This window comes from Adiantum capillus-veneris, chromosome 3 (genome assembly GCF_014529385.1).
Source record: "Adiantum capillus-veneris isolate H3 chromosome 3, ASM1452938v2, whole genome shotgun sequence".
NCBI classification, from domain to species: domain Eukaryota; kingdom Viridiplantae; phylum Streptophyta; class Polypodiopsida; order Polypodiales; family Pteridaceae; genus Adiantum; species Adiantum capillus-veneris.
In genome coordinates, this window is record NC_140933.1 from 78,824,976 (window position 1) to 78,844,738 (window position 19,763).

Consider the following 19,763-nt stretch of genomic DNA (forward strand, 5'->3'; position numbering starts at 1 on the left):
GTTGTTGTCAATAGCTTAATTTCTCTCTCTCTTTGAAGTATTGTTCATGCCTATCTAACTAGGTGTTATGGTTTTTGTTTCTCTCTCCACCCAAGCTCTCTTGTTATGCTCATTAGAAATCTATTCTAATGAAATGCTCACTATGTTCATGCTATTTTCCACTACACACAAGTTACTAGGCCATTAAATGTTACATTGGTATCAAAGCACAAGGTTTCTCTTTTCTTGCTCAAGAAGGGAGGTCCTCAAGCTAGCTATAAATGGTTAATATTATTAATTGCAATTGAGTAAGTAGAATAGGGATTTTTTAAGCCTTGCAGTGCGCCTGCCTTTGTGCAGATAACGAGGCATCACCATCGAGAGCTATGGTCTTAATATTGGAGTCCAATGGGGCTTGCCTACGGCTTAACCACTATTGAGCTATTAGAAGCTTGACAGGAGTCGGTGCTATTTTGGTGTTGAAAGACCCTCTCTTCTACTCCTTGCAATTAATGCTATTCAAGCCATGGGTATAGTAGCTTGAGTGCTTTTCTAAAGGGTTAAAGAGGAGTAGCAACTAGGGCTTGAAGTGCTAAAGTACACCTAAAAAAGTTTACACCTAAAAGTTGTTAGAATGGCTGACAATAGTAAAGAGAGTGAAATTGATAACTTTGAGTTTGCTAATGAGCAAGCTACTAATGATGCCCCTATGCTTGTTAACTACCTTGTTTCTAAGCTTCAACAAGCCATGGGCAATCCATCCCTCCAAAGTGAAGTGAAATGGCACCTTCGTGCTCATGGGATTCTCCAAGCTCCCCACCATGACCAGAGAGTACCTAGGAAACCTCCTTGTGAGACTTCCAAAAGAGGCCTCTCTCCGATTTGGGAAGAAGAAGAGGATCCATACGAAGGGCTCAAAAAGTTTCTTCTTAATGACGCATCTCCTTCCCAAATGAGAACTCAAGAGCCCCCACCCAAGGAACGAGAAAGAAGTGAGTCTCCTGCCACCTGGATGGAGATGGCTCCACGAAGACGGCACGCAAAACGCTCTCCATCACCTCCTAAATGGAGAAGACCATCACACACTTCTCCACACCATAATTCAAAGAGGGATGATAGAAAACAAGAGAAGAAAAAGGCGAGAAAGAGGTCACCCTCTTGTCCATCTTCTTTATCCTCTTTCTCTTATTATGAAGAAAGTGATGGTGCAGACAAGGAGGAACAAGGCAAGAAAAAGGCGAGAAAGAGGTCACCCTCTCTCCATCTTCCTCAAATTATTCATGTTAGAAGAAAGCGATGGTGCAACTTTTGAACCATCAAAAAGAAGGGGCCATAGGAAATCCTATGCCGCGTGGAAGAGGTCGTCCAAGCTCAAGAAGTTCAAAGAGGGAGAAAAGAGCATCTCTTTCCTTACCTACAATGGCACCTTTGGTGCTACAGACAAAGTCTTGGCCTTTATCCAACAATTTGATGCAACGTTTAGAGATGAGGGCTTCACGGAGTCCTCTAAGCTACATCATGTAGCTATGCACTTTCAAAAGTCCGCCAGGCAATGGTGGTCTAGCCTACGGGCAAATGGTGAAACTCCACGAACATGGAAAGCTTTGAGAGCTTCCATTATGAAGTAGTTTTCGGCTACCAATGCCAAAGACAAAGTACTCACCGAATGGCAAATCTTGAAGCTCTCTCCTTACAAATCCATTCACAAATATGTAGACAAGTTTTGGGACTTACATCTCAAAGCCATTGTCTTCAAAACGATGGATTTTGGAGAGCAAAAACAATAATTTTGTGCGGACTTAATTAGAAATGGTGGAGTATGTCAACTCCCAAAGGCCACGCACCATATCTACAGTTATACACCATACTATGGTGGCTTCTAGAACAAGTTTCCAAACAGGGGCTAAGAGAAATCCTAAGCCCACGGAAAAAAAGGGCTCCAATGAGCCTAAGGGGAAGGACAATGTCCAAAAGTCTCCTAAGGGAAATTCCAATAACAACAAAGCTAAGGAGAAGGGAGTTTACACAGGAAAAAATAAAATCTCTCCTGAAGAGCTTGAGCGTTATCTCAAGGATAACCAATATTTCAAGTGTGGCAAGCAAGGGCATGCGTACCGTGCTTCTCACCAAAAGAACACCCGAATGGGCCTCCTAGAGCTACCTTGGTTGAAATCCAAGAAGAGGAAGCTCATCACAAAGGATCTCCTCTATGCCATGCTTCGGGAAAGGTAAGAGAACGTGATGCTTTTATTCTCTTTGACCCTGGTTCTACTCACAATTTTATATCCACAGAGCCACCAAGCTAGGCATCCAAGCCTACGAGATGGGAGATGTCCTACCCGCAGATGGTGCTTTCAAGGGGCAAGAAGCTTCAGTCCTCCCTTAATCGGGAAATTGAGGCTCCATGTCCAAAGCTATGTGGACAAAGGGGACTTCTTTATCTCTCCTCTCAAGCATGAGGACGTAATCCTAGGGGCACCATGGTTTGATTGCATGGTCTCCAATGTTAAATTCCCTGAAAGGAGAATCTACTTTAGGTTCAAGGAAAAAGATATGTATATGGATGCTAAGGAGTTGGGTAACACCATACCCATTGTACATACACAAGCTTTTAATAAGTCAAGAAAGAGCTCTATTTCCGTGTAAATGATTTTTGTTAAAGATTCTGAAAATGAACCTAATGCTTTAGCAAAAGAAAATATAAACAATCACAAGGAATTAGAGTTATCCAATTTTCTCAAGGGGTTTCAAGATGTTTTTATTGACGACATCCCTTGTGAACTACCTCCTAAACAAGTCAATGATGACCATGCAAATGAGCTTCTTCCAGGAATTTCACCACCTAGAAAACTCCTTATAGAGTTTCTCAAGCTCAACAAGAGGAGATTATGCGGCAAGTGCATGAGTTAGTTGAAAAGGGCATGGTTAGGCCTAGCTCATATCCATTTTTTTCACCCGTGCTATTAGTGCAAAAGAAAGACGACACATATCGTATGTGTGTCAACTATAGAGCAATAAATAGGATCACTATCAAAAATAGGTTTCTCATTCCACGGGAGACCTATTTGATAAGCTACAAGGGTCGACCTACTTCAGTAGAATTGACCTAAAAAGTGGCTACCATCAAATAAGGATAGTTGATCAAGACATTGTAAAGACAGCATTTGGCACTACGTTTGGTCTTTATGAATATATAGTCATGCCTTTTGGCTTGACCAATGCACCAACCACATTCAACCGCTTGATGAAGAAGCTATTTAGGCCTCACCAAACCTTTACTGGAGCGTTCTTTGATGATATTATCATCTACTCTAATTCATTAGATGAACACAAGCAAGACCTCCAGGTAATATTTTAAGTTCTACAAGAGAATAAACTTTATATTAATCAAAATAAGAGTGAGTTTTTCTTACAAGAGATTCATTATTTAGGTCACATTATCTCTCAAGATGGAATCCAAATGGATCCATCAAATCTAGAGGTAATAAAAGGATGGCCTAATCCAAGGAATATTCATAAACTAAGAAGCTTTATAGTTATGTGTGTATACTATAGATGCTTCATAGAAAAGTTCTCACTAATAGTAGGACCATTACATGACCTAACAAAAAAAAAACATTAGGTATACATGGTCTACAAAAGAGAACAATGCTTTTGAAAAGCTTATCTCTCAACCTGTGCTTACACTACCGGATCTCTCAAAGTCATTCCAGGTCCAATCTGATGCTTGTGGTGATTGCCTTGGAGCTGTTTTGCTCCAAGAAGGGCACTCCATAGCCTATGAATGTCAAAGGCTCGACTCTGTTGAGCAAGATTTAGGCATATATGAAAAGGAACTCCTCGCAGTTCTATAGGCCTTAGACTCATGGAAGCACTATCTATTGGGGACTCCTTTCATTCTGCGAACTGATCACCAAAGCCTTAAGTACTTCATGACGCAAACCAAGCTCTCCAACAAACAAATGAGATGGGAAAATTTCCTTTTGCAATTTCATTTTGATATTGCTCAAATTACTGGCAAGCATAATCAAGTAGCCGATGCACTCTCAGGACGGCCAAAAGTGATTGCAGTTTTCATAGCAACTCACAATGATCTATCTTCTATGATAGATGAGTATGCTATTGATCCCGATTTTAGAGATGTGATTTCATCCCTTGCACTAGGGAAGAAAGAGGAACCATTTACTTTACAATATGGTTATCTTCTCTAGATGGCAGTAGACTATGCGTTACTAACTCACTCCGTGAGAAAATAATGTATGTATCTCATGTCCTCCTTATGCGAAACATATTTCTATTGGCCTACGATGAAAGCAAACATACAAAAGTATGTTTCTAATTGTGTGGTATGCCAAAAGACGAAGTTTGATAGAGGGAAGCAACCTCGATTGCTTCAACCATTGCCAATCCCTAATTCACCATGGTAGAGCATATCCATGGATTTTATCTTTGGATTGCCTAGGAATACAGGAATATGGACGATAGTAGACATGTTCAGTAAACAAGCTCATTTTATACCTGTCAAAAAGACTATCAAAGCCCATCAAATGGCAACCCTCTTCATTTCACAAATCTTCAAGTACCATGGCTTGCCAATGTCCATAGTGTCAGATAGAGATCCTAGAATGACCGGTAATTTCTGGAAGGGTCTCTTTGAGAATTTAGGGACAAGACTAAACTTCTCTTTGGCCTATCACCCGCAAACGGACGACCAAAGTGAAATAGCTAACCTAGCAATTCTTGATCTACTAAAAGCCTATGTAACGGAAGTAGATCAAAGGTCCCAATGAGAGAAGTACTTACCCTTAGAGGAATATGCCTACAACAACATTGTACATACTTCCACGCGCAAAGCACCTTTCGAGGTTGAGAGAAGATCCAAAAGTCCCTTGCTACTTAAAGTACACGGGAAGATCTTTGTTGCAGATGAGTATAGCTGAGACCTACAAGAATTTTCCAAAAAATTAAGGATGCTATCTCTATCTCACAGCAAAGGCAAAAGGCTGTTGCTGATAAGCACATAAGAGCCCAAGACTTTAAAGAAAATAATTGGGTCTTCCTTAAATTTCCCAAGGCTTGATTAAGGCACATCACAGGCAAGAATCCTATAGGACACCAAAAGTACTATGCTAAGTTAGCAAGAAGGTACTATGGTCCCTTCCAGATTCTTAGACCAATCAATAAGATGGCCTATCAACTCAAGTTGCCCAGTCATTGGCTCATACACAATGCTTTCCATGTGAGCCTACTAAAGACTTACAACGAAGAGCCACCTCAAGAACCAACTATTGAAGACCCATCGGAGATCGAGGACCAAGAAGAGGTGCTACAGCCCGAGTCCATTGTCCGATATGAAGACAAGGTATTAAGAGGTGGTAAGACTATCTGATGGTATCTTATTAAGTTTAAGAATTATCCTTTTGAAGATGCTAGATAGATGCCAGGCATATAATTAAAGGATAACCTAAACCTTGTCAATGCTTACAATGCTTCCCTAGAGTAAGCAAATGTACAAATGTTTAAAATGATCAAAGTTTTTGTCTTATAAGACTCTCTTTTTCTTTATTGTGTACAAATGTGAAGTAGTATGCATGCTTAGAATCAAGTTTGCGGAGACGACGTCTCCCAAACACCAAGTAGAGCTTGTCACTCTACTATGGAATATTGATAGGACTAATGTGCAAACATGATTGCGGCAGCCTTATGCTCTCAAGCGCCAAATGGATTAGTCATCCATTCTGGAACTATATCGTAGGGTAAGATAGGGATCCTCTACCCGCTAGAAAAAGGACTAATGAATAGGATTTATCTTCTCTACCCCATAGTCGAGGACGACTATGATTTCAAGAGAGAGGTAATGTCATAATAACTAATATCTAATTCTCATAGATGATTTTCTCATGTTAAACTGATCATTTAATATGGGGAAGTGCCAGGGGAGAAAAAGCTAGAATATTGGTTAAGCTGGTAGATCGGCCACAGTAGGGATCCAAAGGAGGGAAAATAGGGATCCAAAGGGGGGGACATCTGCAAAAGAGCAATGTGCAACAATGGGCTTTAAAGACCCTAAGGTTCAGCCCATTAAGACTTCCAAAATGCTAAGGTTCCAAAAATCAAAGGTTGTGTCCAATGGTCAAGCCTAGAAAAATTGGATGCTTTGTGTGTGTACAAAAAGTCTTCATGATTCCTACATAGGAGGGGGTGGGCCCTGTAAGTAGGGGATGAGAGAGAAACACACACACACACACACACACACACACACACACACACACACACACACAAGCTTCCTTTACACAAAGGGAATGAGGGACACATGTCAGCTCCCTAGCCCAGATGCCCACAAGGTGCACTCAAATCCTATTTGATGGCCATGGAGGTGGACCAATGAGAATTAGGCTAGAGTAAATCTAGTTTAATTCATTTAAAACAACACTTAAGAAAAGAACCAATAAGAATTAAGCTCTCTAAAAGACTGTTGGACAGTCTCCCAAGGGGTCCAATGAGCATTCAACAGCCCAATGGCTTGCCTGATTTCTATTGGCTAGGAGACAAAGGGGTCCAATGAGAGTTTAATTGCATTAATAAATCTCTCACAAAAGGGAAAAGGGGGACACATGTCAAAAGGCTATCACTTATGCTTCTTAAATCCTATTGGCAAGCCTGGAGAGGTCCAATGAAGTGCCAACAAGAGGATTTAGCAAGAGGGGTCAGCCAAGAGAGAGAGGGGGCTGATTTTTCAAAGACATTATTCCACACACGCTCACACTAGCTCATGTGTGAAGCAAGAAGACTCTCTCTCTCTCCTTTTCAAGCTTTAGTGGAAAGCTTATCACCTACTCCAAGCTTGTGAGAAGGGAGGCCTACACCAACAACTCTTGGCTTTGTGATGCAAATCCAACCAAGAGCCAAGATTCAATGCATGCTCATCTCCTCTACCATGCTAATTACTAAGCTATGCTATGCTAATATGAGTGATTATGTGAGGAGATGTACTTCTTTCTTGCACTACAAGAGGTTGTGTGCTCTTGTGACGCTGTTAGCGACGGAAATACACTGGGTTTTTATAACCCCCGGCGTCGCTAAAACCGTCGCTACGAGCGTCGCCACGAGAGCGTCGCTATATGCGTCGCTATATGCGTCGCTATAAGCGTCGCTATATAGAGACGCTCATAGCGACGGTTATAGCGACGTTTACACAGAAGACTATAGCGACGCTCATAGCGACGCTACAGAGCCATAAATAGCGACGGTTATAGCGACGCCCGAGAGTTTTTTTTTTTGGTGGCAGGGCATTCAATGCCCTGCCACCCATCAACCATATTGTACTTGATTCACTTTTTAAAAAAAGTGCAAGGGTAGATAATAGACCCAAAATAGTCACCCACAAGACGCATTGTTTGCAAAATTGACAATTGTACACATCATAGGCAAAATGAATTGATTGGCAAATGTAATAATGACAATTGTACAACATCATAGGCATAAAGAATTGATTGGCAAAAGGAACTGCGGTGACAAATGTAATAATATACATGGTTCAAAAAGACGTATAAAATCCGTCTCATGATACATAAGCTATGAGAAACCCTAAACTAATGCTATCTAGCTACGGCTAAACTGACGTCGTCTAGTCAGACGTCTCATCACGTCCAAGCGGCGTATCTGTCGGATTCTGCAAAAAAAGACAATAAGACAGCTTTCAGTAAGTATAAACATATAACGACATTTATAAAACAATACAAAAAATAGAAAAGAGTAAACCCTAATACTAACCATGCCGCTGCGAGAACTGAGAATGTCCATCAGGGCGTTTAAGCCCTTCCTGCCTGCGTACTCGCGCTCGTACGGTGTGGGTTCACGTCCTGTCATCGACCACTGTCAAAACATACAAAGATTTCATTATGTTAGAATTAAAAAACTCATAAACCCTAAACTATCGAACATAAAGAGCAATGCGAAAACACTTACAAAATCGGCCTCAAATGATGCCCATCCACCGCTCCCCAAGTGGTGCGAGCTCCCTGCCTCTACTCGCGCTCTGGCTGCATCCTTTTGTTGCTTCCACTTGTCGGGATTCTCGCGCGCTGCTTTCTTCGCATTCTTCCAATCTTCTTTGGCCAGCCAATCTGGCCTGTTCCACCCATTCTTGATTGCTTTTTGCACTTCGGAACGCTTGTATTTGCAGTATTCGTGCATTCAAATCTTCATCAGGTCTTCATTGAAGCAATGATCCCGTGTTGGAACGGGAAACTCATCATGAAGTATGCTGATGACTCTGTTTTTTAAATCACTTGGTACTTCACTCCATTTGTTTAGTATGTAGTGTCTAAACAGCTGAGAGCAAAGACCACGCATGCGCGAGATCACCTTCTTGCCTTCATCATCCATGATGATGCAGCCGCTGAAGTCGACGGAGTAAGACAAGCCCTCTGGCCGGTGACGCGTGAACCTGGGTGTCCCGGCAGGGGTCTCTAGCGGCGTGTCGATGGGGGTACGGACGTCAGGTGTCTCCACCGGTGTCTGGGCCCCGAAGCGAGGAGTGTCGAGTGGGGTGGCTCCTGGCGGAGTAGGTAGAGGTGTGTAGCTTCTAGGAACAGTCAGCCGTGCAAAACCTGGCGTAGATGGCGATGTTGTGGCTGGTGTGGGGGCGGGCAAAGAAGGGGAGGGTAAAGAGCCTCGTCGAACACGAGGCGGTGTGGAGGCATCGGTGGCGGAATCCCCACAACAACCGCCACCGCCACCACTAGAGCGCCGGTGTCTAGACGAGTGTGAAGCTCGTCTCGTCGACGCCGAAGCTTCGGAGCGCGCCGAATGCTCCGAAAGAGAGGGAGATGCGGATGGAGTAGGAACGCGCGATGATGCGCCAGAGCGATGACGCTCCACGTACCACTGTCTCTGCTGCGGTGACAAAGAAGAAAGAAACTCCTCATCATCCATACCTGCATTAAACACACGAATATTTAAACTTAATATTGAATGAATAGAGTAGACAATGACGCAAAGACCATTAAATACAATGACATAATGACGCATATAAATACAATGACGCAATGAATTGAGTGATAGAAGAGGCAAGTCGAAAACTCAGAATTTTCAATCAAAAGATGTGAGCGCGAGTAGAAAAGAGCGTTATACACCATGGAAGGTACTTAGAGAGCCAGAGCTTTTACAACACGGAGCAAAATTGTTCAAATACACTATTTGTGGCTTTAAGAGATCTCTCTCTCATCCTCGCATAACTCAGCATAACTTCCTATATCTATATAGAGCTCTCCGTTTAAACACATATCCTCTGTTTCATTTTGTAGCTCCTCTGCATGCACCCCATATAGAGTAGTAGCATCTTGATGCTCGTCTGGCACCACCGCAGCGGCTTCTGATTGAGCATCTTCTCTGATCTCCTCCATTGATGCCGTTGTGATTGGCACATGGTAGCCTTCATACGTCCTTGCACTACGAGGGGCTACCTCTATGACGTACCACTAGTTTGATGTAGACTTTGTAGGATGAAATATTACCTGCCAGAGCCACATAACTTACATGAGAGCTTTCAAGCACATAACTTGTAGAGAGAATGATGGTCTGCATACTGGACTGAAACAGATTAAAGAAGGAACTTTAAAGGACAAAAGGGCATAGTCTGAAATAGAATTTTTGCATGAGAAGGTTGACTAGGAGTCAGGAACTCATGCAACATTAGTTGGACTCTTATAAATAGGTGGTATCATTGAGGGAAAAGACTTCAATAAAAATTTCTCAATGGAAGGAGGAGTTGTTTCAGGTACTACAATCACAATTAACTGAAATGTCTATTGTCAATGCTACCTTGGAAAGTAGCAATAGGGTGTTGTTAAGAAGGGTTGTAGCTTGCAAGAAAGTTGAAGAAAAGATAGAGACATGTCTGATGAAGAGCTAGATGTAGATGGTTGGTATGTTAGCTCAGGGGATATAGACAAAATGAAAAAAGAAGTGACGGAATATATGAAAGGGGTGTGGAAATAGATCAAGATCAAAATGTATGATGTTGTGAGTAAAACTTATCAAGCTTTTGCAGAGGAGGAGACAAAGGAGGAAATTTTGATCTTGCAGAGACAGTATGTTGAGTTAAAGGAGAAGTATGCACAGTTGCAGCAGTAGGTACATATGGATGTGCAAATGGATACTGCAATAGGTGATACAGTTCACACTACAGTTGAAGTTGAAGTTCAAGATACAATTCAAGATACCAATGTAATCAAGCAAGACTTCATTTTGGTTTTTAAGTTTTTGTCAAGGATTTTGTGGGTGCTTACAATGTTTTGCAAACATTGCCCACCGAATGTGCCAAGTGTTACTTCCCTGATACATTAGTATCAGACTATCTACTTTTGTTTGTAACTAAGGATGGGACCTTTGAACCTTAAGGGTGTTTTCACACCAATGGTTGATGCTTTAAGTGGATTAGTTTTAGGGGAGTAGTTGTGTTTTTGACACTATCTAGCAGTTGGGGGCAATTAGTCATTTCTTTATGCAGTCGTACTGTGCTTGGAACTCTTTTGTAAGTGCTTATGTGTTGATGATTATGCAATAATACAGTACCTTCTTTTCTCTATTCATGGTGTTCTTCAATATTCTTGTATGCAGTAGTGTAGTGTTATATGCAGTTTTACTGTGTACCTGTACTAAATTATTGTTAAGGGTGCTTAGCCCATAACATCACCCACCTCTGCTAGGTTTGAGACTATCCTCGGAGACTAAGTTGTTTGATATTATGGTGTAGTTAAGGTGGTATGTGGGACATTGTTTATGGTATGGTTTCTCTTATTGATTTATTGGAATTGCTTCAAATACATGTTAGAGCTCCTATGCTTGAAAAAGGTAGGACTCTCCATTTTGCAAGATGTTTTGGAATTTCTGGTTATAGAAACATGTGTACTAGAGCGCGTACGCCTTGTGAGGTAGGACTCTCCGTGCTAGTTGATATGTGGAATTGGACCACCACATTTATTACAACATTATTATGAAATGATGGAATGGTGGCATGGTATAGTTTGGACAAATTCAACGTTGACTATTTTGGCATGACACATACGAGGGTATTTTCACGATATGGGACGCAAAAATACGTTGTATTTGTTCACTCTGAGCATAAGTGTGCATGCCCATGCATCTTATCACAATGCACTTTTATAATTAGTGATTTGTTGTTATTATTAATTATTTTTCCAATCAATTTTATAGATTCATGTCCCCTTTTTGACAACATGATGATGACTATTGATTTGGACTCACAATTCATGCACTTCGCAACTGAGGGCAGTTGTTAGCTGCTTTTGCAACCTTGGAATATGTTATGGATAAGGAGATGATGATCCTAATGTATTGTATAGGCTATGGGTACTAATAATCTGGCACTGTTAGATTGCAAATCTAGATCTAAGGGCTCACAAAGAGTGCACAACATGGAAACTCTAAATGGATTGTATATAAGTGAGGGCTCCCTCTCACCTGCACATTATGTAATGCAATGATCACAAATACGCATAGGGGGAGATGAGCACCTCCTATGCGGGGGAGATTCAACCCCATGCTGTGTTTTTCCTCTCTCTCTCTCCCTCTCTCTCTCTCTCTCTCTCTCTCTCTCTCTCTGCACAACATCCTCACTCTAGCGGGTGTGCAGACGTGTGTGCAAGACGATATTCTCGATAGACTCGACACCCTTTGGCTTGCGCAACAGCTACTCCAAATAGTCCAACCGAGTGGACTTTGGTGAAGCTTTTGCAATGGTTTGAGAGAGACCTTTTGTGGCTGGAGTTTTTGAGTTTTTGATGGTTTTTCTTGTAGTGTTTGCACGTAGGCAAGGGCTTGTAGGTTGAGGCATTTGGGGTTTAAATTGGGCTTGGGGGGAGGATTTTTATTGATATTTTGGGTGGTGGTGTGTGATTTGAAGCATTGATCAACTCGACTCACCTTGTAGTGTCTACAGGCAAGTGCTTGTAGGTTGAGGTGTTTGGGGTTTGAATTGGGCTTGGGGGCAGGATTTTCATTGATATTTTGGGTGGTGGTGTGTGAGGCAAGGAATTTGAGTAAATTCCTTGTGTTGTGTTAAGGTATTAGGGTGTGTGAGCGTGTACACGATGTCTTTTGCTGTATCAACGCGTTGACGATAAGCCTCATGGTAAGTCTTGTGGAAACACATCTTTGTATTCAATTAAAAGTTCTTTTAATTTATAGAAACATTTTCTTGTTCTAGTGAGAGAATAGAGAGAAGAATGTGGCATTGAGAAAGCACCATTAATTAAAATATTATCAACATCTGACAAAAAATGACACAACCAGTAAAACAAAAAGAGTTCTTCTATTGTATCTTCAAAAGAGAGCTTCAACTTGGCTATACAAATAAGTGGCGAAGAAGGTACATCCTTTTTTCCCATCAGCATTAGTACACACCATCGGATTTAAACATTAAACTATTAGGCTCATAGCTACGCTTTAGTGAGGACCCGACGGGCCATCTACTACCGACTTAGTACCACATTTGTCCAATCCATAATTCATAAACTTGAAATTCCCAAGGACGTATGATACCCTTGAATATCCAATGGTACACCCTTTACTTGTGTATCCCACACCTCAATATCCAGGCCGTTAATCATGGCTACCTTGTAGCAGTGGAAACTAGGGTCTTGGGCAAATTGAGCCGTTTCCCTAACTTATAGTGAAAAAATTTTGTGAGGCACCATCGTCTACCAAGATTCTCACTTTGTGATAAACCCATGCATATGCACCAGCTCGTGTGGACCAAAGGTTGGTTGCCACATGGAAACCGTAAGACAACACTCATGTACCTCTTAGGTATGTGTTACTTGCACATTGGAAAAGTGAGAAGAGGGCTAGGGAAGCAATTGCACCATGTGCACCACTTTCTACCTATCTTGGATAGCATATTTTCCTTTGGGACAATCCTTTTTTCCGTGTCCACTTTCTAAGAAGTTAAAACATAATTTATCTTTCTTTGTTTTCTTAAACTCTTCAATAGACACATGGCCCCTCGGCCTTTTTGGATGCATCATATGCAGCCACAATAAATTTTCTCTTATTATGACCATGAGATGCACGTGCATTTGCATTTGAAGTGTCATGCATGTGTGTGCTATGCAATGCTTTTGCATATGGATCATAATGGATATGAGCCTGGATTATAGCTTCTTCAAGCATCTTGGGATCCTGGGTTCTAGTGTGCTTCTTAAGCTATGGTGTTAACCCATGGATGAACCCACACACCTATTGAAAGGCGTCTAAACCTTCAAGCTTGAGGATCATATCACGATAGAGTGAATAAACTCAAGCACTGTCTCATGATGATGCATAGGGCACTTGTCTCATGCAGTTCATTTTTTTTCGGTTTTATCAGTGGGAAAAAATTATTTTCTAAACACATCCTCAAAGTTCGCCCATGTATGTGGTATGATTCCCTTCTCCTTGAGCGACATCCACTATTTATACGCTTTACCCTCTAGTGTTAGATTTTTTTGTAGTCTCTTGATTGCATCTGGAGTTTTTCTAAGATCGTGAATACCATTCCATTTTCTCAGGAATATATTCACTGTATCTTTATTGTGCTCCTTTTCCTCCCTCAAAAGTTTGGTGGCTTACCGTTTTTCAATAAATCATCCACCTTTTTTTGAGAGAGAAGGGGCAACACATCCAAATTGGAGCCTTGCTCTGATAGACAAAGGGTGTTTATTCTAGGCATAAGAGTTGAAGAAACCCAAAACTTCTCATTAACAGTACCCTTGGCCGATTGTTGCATGAATTGCACAATAAGATCATATATTTTACTCACATTCCCATAATTCAACTGTGCAAAATTAGACGTTGTGTGAGCACCCTTCTTGAGAGCAGTCAAATGTGGGGCAACAGAAGGCAGAATGGTGTAGGGTGTTCAAAATCGTAACTATGATGCATGTCTATGTCTGAATCCATGGTGCAATTGTGTTGTGTGAGCAATAGAAAAAGAAATACATTGTACCAAGAATCACTTGGCAAATTGCACAAGTAAAAGGAAAAGAGCAACTGCTACACTAGATGGCATAGAGCGCGTTAAATAGTCAAAATAATCCATCGACGCTTTCGATGTCGATTACTAATTATGAAAACCTTCAAATAACAAGCTTTAACAAATAATTGGGAGAATCTGTCCACTAGTGCAAAATAGCTTTGATGCGAAGAAATCGTGTTATGATAGGTGTTCCCAATCTTTCAAAAATGATCTAAAAACGTTCCAAAGTAAATTTTTCAAAAAAATTGCAGCACTTTCCAAAAACTTTTTAGAATCTGTAGGTCGCGAAGTAAAATTTACCGCCTTGAGAGAGACACAGACAATCGGAAAAACTCTGGGGGGGAACTTACAAGACCTGATTCGATGGGTATAGGGGGTGTGCATGCACCCTTAAATGAGTTAAAGGGTCAATTATTTGACCCTTGCAAGTCATTTGGGCACCCACCATGTGAAGAAGAAGCTCCAAAAAACCTTGGTGACAAGTTGCATAAGACGACACCGAGAGAAAGAGAGAGAGCATATATGCCCAACTTTGCATGTTGTAGAAGCATGACATGTTTCCCTCAGTTGTAGAAGCCCATAGAGAGCACTTGGTGGTGTTTTGGTGCAGATCACCTTCCTCCCCCTCCACGGCAAACGGTTGTTCTCACACGGTTGCACTGGGAGCATCCCTCTCCTCTCATGCTTTCAATTTCCTCCTCTCCATGGTTGCATGTGCATGCAAAAGGCCATGCCGCCCTCTCCACAGTTTTGATACCAATTTAAGGCATAGGGCAGTGAAGCCTGACTCTCCACCCAACCATAAGCCATTGTATAAATAAGCCCTGAGCTAGCTTCACACTGACCCTGGCCCCACAACAAACAAAACAGCAAAAAGTATAAGGAAAAAAACTTTAAGGTATATAGATATATAGCTTTGTGATCTATTAAATAGTATCTCTCTTTGTTGACATTGCCTCCTCAAGGGAGGTTAGCTCCTCTTCATATATTTGAATATCAATACCATATGATGATCACATTCTGCTGCATACATATACATTTACAGTTTGTGCTCACCTATGTGGAATCGAAAACCTCAACCTTTTGGATGTGTTGTTGCAGAGGTCATAAAGCATGAGAGGCTGGTGGATGATCACTTCTTCATCATCTGCAAAGGGCAAGAGAGGTTTTTGGAAATTGTGAGGAACAAGCCATATCTGGCTATCCAAGTAGAGTGGAGGTAGAGTGACTTGAAGACAAGCATTTGTCAGATCAAGAGGATGTTGAGACACTCGCGATGGAAGTGGAAAATTACATGAAAGATGCCATCCGCTTGTCAAAAGATTAAATGGGAAGGATCAGAAGGAAACCTCGGATGACCTAAAAGAAAAAACCTTTTCCCAACCCCTTTCTCCTTCTGGGTGTAGCCACAATTTCCTACAGCGGGCTATGGCAATTTGTTCCTGGGGCTCATCTTTTACATTTGTATTGTGCCTTCACTGGCTCCTTTCTCTCCTACTACGCCTTTGGATGGGATGCCAATTTTCACTTCCTTGTTCCCATACTCAATAGGCTACATTCGTATGCTTGTTTTCCATTGATACTACAGATCCATCACTTTCATTGGTGCTTTCGGCTTTCTCATTTGTTGGTATGCAATTTGTACAAATCATTGCACATACGAACACAATCACATCTGTGGGCACAACCACAAAATTGAAGAAGCTCATGCTATAAATGCTAATGAAGCACTTTTGTGGAGTCTTAAGTTACAGATTGAAGGGAATTTTGTCAACCAATTTGCCATCGTATCGACTGTCTTTTTCTATGATCAGTTTTTTGTGGTTACATGATCATGTGCATGTTCACACTGTGAGGTTGTATGTATTTAGTTTAGATGGGTATCTATTTCTTACATCTACGCATAAAATCATGCTGACATTAGATTATCAACAATTGAAGGAAATGTGGAGATGCAAGATGTTAAATTCTGGACTTGGGTGTACGTTTGACAATACTTGTTGTTTTGATCAAACTGTATTTGTTAAATTACCACAGGCAGTGCCTCCGTCTGCATTTAGACGGCCTTGTTAGATACCTCAAGTGATGCACCTCCAAAAATGTGCATGTACTTCTTAAACGTTCAGAAGACCTGGGATTTTCAATTGCAATTTGGAGAAACATCCAAAACTATTTTCAACGAAAAGAAGGCATCATTTTGCTAAATCATGATATGGTTTTCTTAGAAATTGACAAGTACATACATAGAGTGTGTTGGAATGAGTATGCACTCCCCGCCCCCCCCCCCCCCCCCCCCCTTCTCTGTCTCTCTCTCTCTCTCTCTCTCTCTCTCTCTCTCTCTCTCACACTCACACACTCTCTCTCACACTCTCATAACAGGTCTTGAGTTCAATTGTCCTCGTCGGATAGATTTTTAAAGGTCTCTTGGGGCTTTTCTACGACGTTAAAATTCTCTTCTTCTTCTTCTTCTCTCTCTCTCTCTCTCTCTCTCTCTCTCTCTCTCTCAACACTAAGTAACACCGATATTTAATGCAGGGGACAGTAATGGGATCGTCAGCGGGGAAGTTTACACGCGAAGATCGAAAAGATCATAGCCGCAGATGTCCGCAGATCTCGGCCCCCAATCCTGACCATCGATCCCATTACTCTCCCCCGCATTAAACATAGGTGTTACTTAGTGCCAAGACTCTCCCTCTCTCTCTATCTCACACACACGTCCACACACATGCATGCGCACATGCACACACTCATACGGGAGAGGAAACCGAGATGATTAGTATTGATTACGTGATGAGCTGCATTTGTTGTACATTACACTCGTGCTTTTGAAAGGTAATTGTCTATGAAAACACAGCAAAGATTGAAAAATCTTACTCGTCCTTAAGAAAATTTATACATTTGTTTTATGAGTTTCTATTATCTAGAACACGGCAAACATATAATTAGCGAGGAGAAGGCTACAATGCGACAGGGGCAAAAGCTGGGGAGCTAGCTGTATCAGGGATGTAAGCTGTTTGCAATTCTTCTTGTGAGCTTTGTATGAGTTTACGAGAGAGCCTCCTTTGGGCTTCACAGAGTGCAGTTAAGCCAACACCTGCATCCATTATCAAAACAACAACACCAACATATTTTTAAAGTTGGTTTATATTCTCTCTCTTACCCCCAAAATGTAAAGAGCATGTGACATGTTTGATTTGGTCCCTAGGTTGATAATATCCTCTCTCCCTCTCTCACACATATATATATGTGTGTGTGTGTGTTTGGGGGGGGGGGGGGGGGGGTATGGTAGTCCTCTTTAGGATCACAAGAAGTTTTTCGACAAGATTCTCACAATAATTCCCACATTATGACTTAACCCAACAACATGAGCTTCTGTTCGGGAGGCACCGCATACCTAGCTAGGTATGCAGTGCCTCCCGAGCAGAAGCTCATGATGTTATGCATTGTATGAAAAACACTAGTCTCCCTTTTCCTACATGAGAAAATTTCTAAATCTTCTTGTGGCAAGACATTACAACTTAATAGCGCTCTCTCTCTCTCTCTCTCTCTCTCTCTCTCTCTCTCTCTCTCTCTCTCTCCACCGGGCCGGCGGTCCCGTGCCCCCAATCGTACCTAGCTAGGTATGCGGTGCCTCCCGAGCAGAAGCTCATGATGTTATGCATTGTGTGAAAAACACTAGTCTCCCTTTTCCTACATGAGAAAATTTCTAAATCTTCTTGTGGCAAGAAGATTACAACTTAATAGCTCTCTCTCTCTCTCTCTCTCTCTCTCTCTCTCTCTCTCTCTATATATATATATATATATATATATATATATATACACACACACACACATATTATGGTCGTAGATTGACTATATCATCTCCCTCTTCTTTGCTCTCTCTCTCTCTCTCTCTCTCTCTCTCTCTCTCTCTCTACCTTCGCCTTCAGCAAGATTGGTGAAGAGGTTGACGATGTTGGGGCAGTTGAGGAAGCATGCCGGCGCACAGATGCGCCTATGCCAATCGCGCTCACTCAGGAAGTCGGAGGAGAGGCCCACCCACTTGCGATCCACGCCACACCAATCCACGCAATCCGCACTCTCCTTTTGCCCCCTCCATGGCATACTAGACGCCACTGCCACCTCCGACGTCTGCACTCAATTCATATTATATCATCACCCATTAGCTGTATACACAGAGAGAGAGAGAGAGAGAGAGAGAGAGAGAGAGAGAGAGAGAGAGCGTCTGTATGTGTGTTGACCTGACACTCCAGCTCGACGCTGCCCTCCCTCATAACATTGGTCTCCAGAACGCAACGAGCCCCAGAGGACGACACCGCAAAGGCGCACTCTTCTACCGGAAGCTCCTCGCATTCAAAGCCGTCGACTGCAGCACATCATTAACACTCTGATTAGGTAATGCAGGAAATGCTGATGATGATTAAGCAGAGCTATATTTTCATGATTCGTACCAACGTCAAAAGAGCAATGAAGCACGAAGGTGATGGACAAGAGAAGGTATGCCAGAGCAGCTGATGTATGAAGGTGAAGAAAATTGCTGCGTAAGCGCGCCATTGTAGCTACAGTTGTTTATGTAATCTGAGGCGGATGATGAGATGTAAGGTTGAGAGAGAGAGGTGAATATGGTGGCGTGAGGGGGAGAGGAGGGAGGAGACGGGGCCTTAAGAGAGAGGGAGGGGAGAAGCGAAGCGCTGGCCGGCGTGTTGGTTGAACGCCGGCTGATTCAGTTGGTATAGGCGGTATAATTAGTCCCAATATCTTAAGGGTAAAATACCCTTTCCAAACAACCCACTGCTCCATATTTAGATGGAATTTTGCAAGATTCCCTGTGGCTCAAGGGTCTGAATGGGACTTTGCCTTCTAAAATGGAGTATGAAGAGGTAGCAATCGAACCCGGGCCTGCTCGCGTCCACAATTTAGGGTTACTCTCGTAAGCCATGCAAGCAAACGCCCTTCATGCTTGTTATTGTATCCTTTAAAATTGATTTTTTTTTTTGAACAATCCCTTTCGTGGCCCCTCCCCCCCCCCCCAACCCCCCCCCCCCCAAAAAAAAAATAAAATCCCAGCACCGTATCTCCACCAAACGTCTTGTCCCTCCTCCGCCTCCTCCTTGCGCCATCGTGCTTTGACGTCTTCTCTCCACCACACCTTGAAAAATCAAATCAAAAGGAAATCTACTCTAGTGGCTTTATTTTATTCATTCATCGGGAGATTTATCAACATTGGAATTCATATATCCTTGGACGGACTGCCCACGCTCTGAAGGGTATCTCCGTGAGATTCTCATGGTTTTTTGAATTTCCTCGACTCTGTACCCCTTACTCGTGCACTTTTTCCCTTCAAATTTCCAAGACTTTATGTTTTTTTGGGCATTTTAGTGTACTTTTTGCAAGGTATTTGGATCACATTATCTACTGTTAAAAATGGGCAAAACACTCCAAAATGACCAAAATGGTTGACATGAGATTGGTAACAGGACACTTTTGTGTCCTCTTAACACAACTTCTTATACTTATTTCTTGAGATGCCAAGGAGGGTCTAAAGAGCTCTATTTTCATAAAGCTAGCTTATGACCTGAAGAAAACTTGGATTTTTTTGCCTACTGATTCCACCTTCAGAGTTGGATTTGATCGAATGCCATTTTTAGACCTAGCTCAAGCCAAAAAACATGTGTTGTTTTTGGTAATTTTTTATGAATTTAGGATAAGATCACCCTAATTAAACATAACTTAGTGACTTCTA

General features: G+C 41.9%; 1 protein-coding gene across 1 annotated transcript; it reads right to left on the reverse strand.

The window, feature by feature from the left end:
• Positions 1-16,888: 16,888 nt before the first annotated feature.
• LOC147461163 (uncharacterized) lies at positions 16,889-18,652 on the reverse strand. Its single transcript, XM_086500143.1, has 4 exons — positions 18,472-18,652; positions 18,262-18,386; positions 17,938-18,151; positions 16,889-17,114 (listed from the first exon to the last, which is right to left on the reverse strand). Exons 1-4 carry the CDS (start codon positions 18,572-18,574, stop codon positions 16,978-16,980), a joined length of 579 nt encoding a protein of 192 aa, XP_086356269.1. The 5' UTR covers positions 18,575-18,652; the 3' UTR covers positions 16,889-16,977.
• Positions 18,653-19,763: the final 1,111 nt, after the last annotated feature.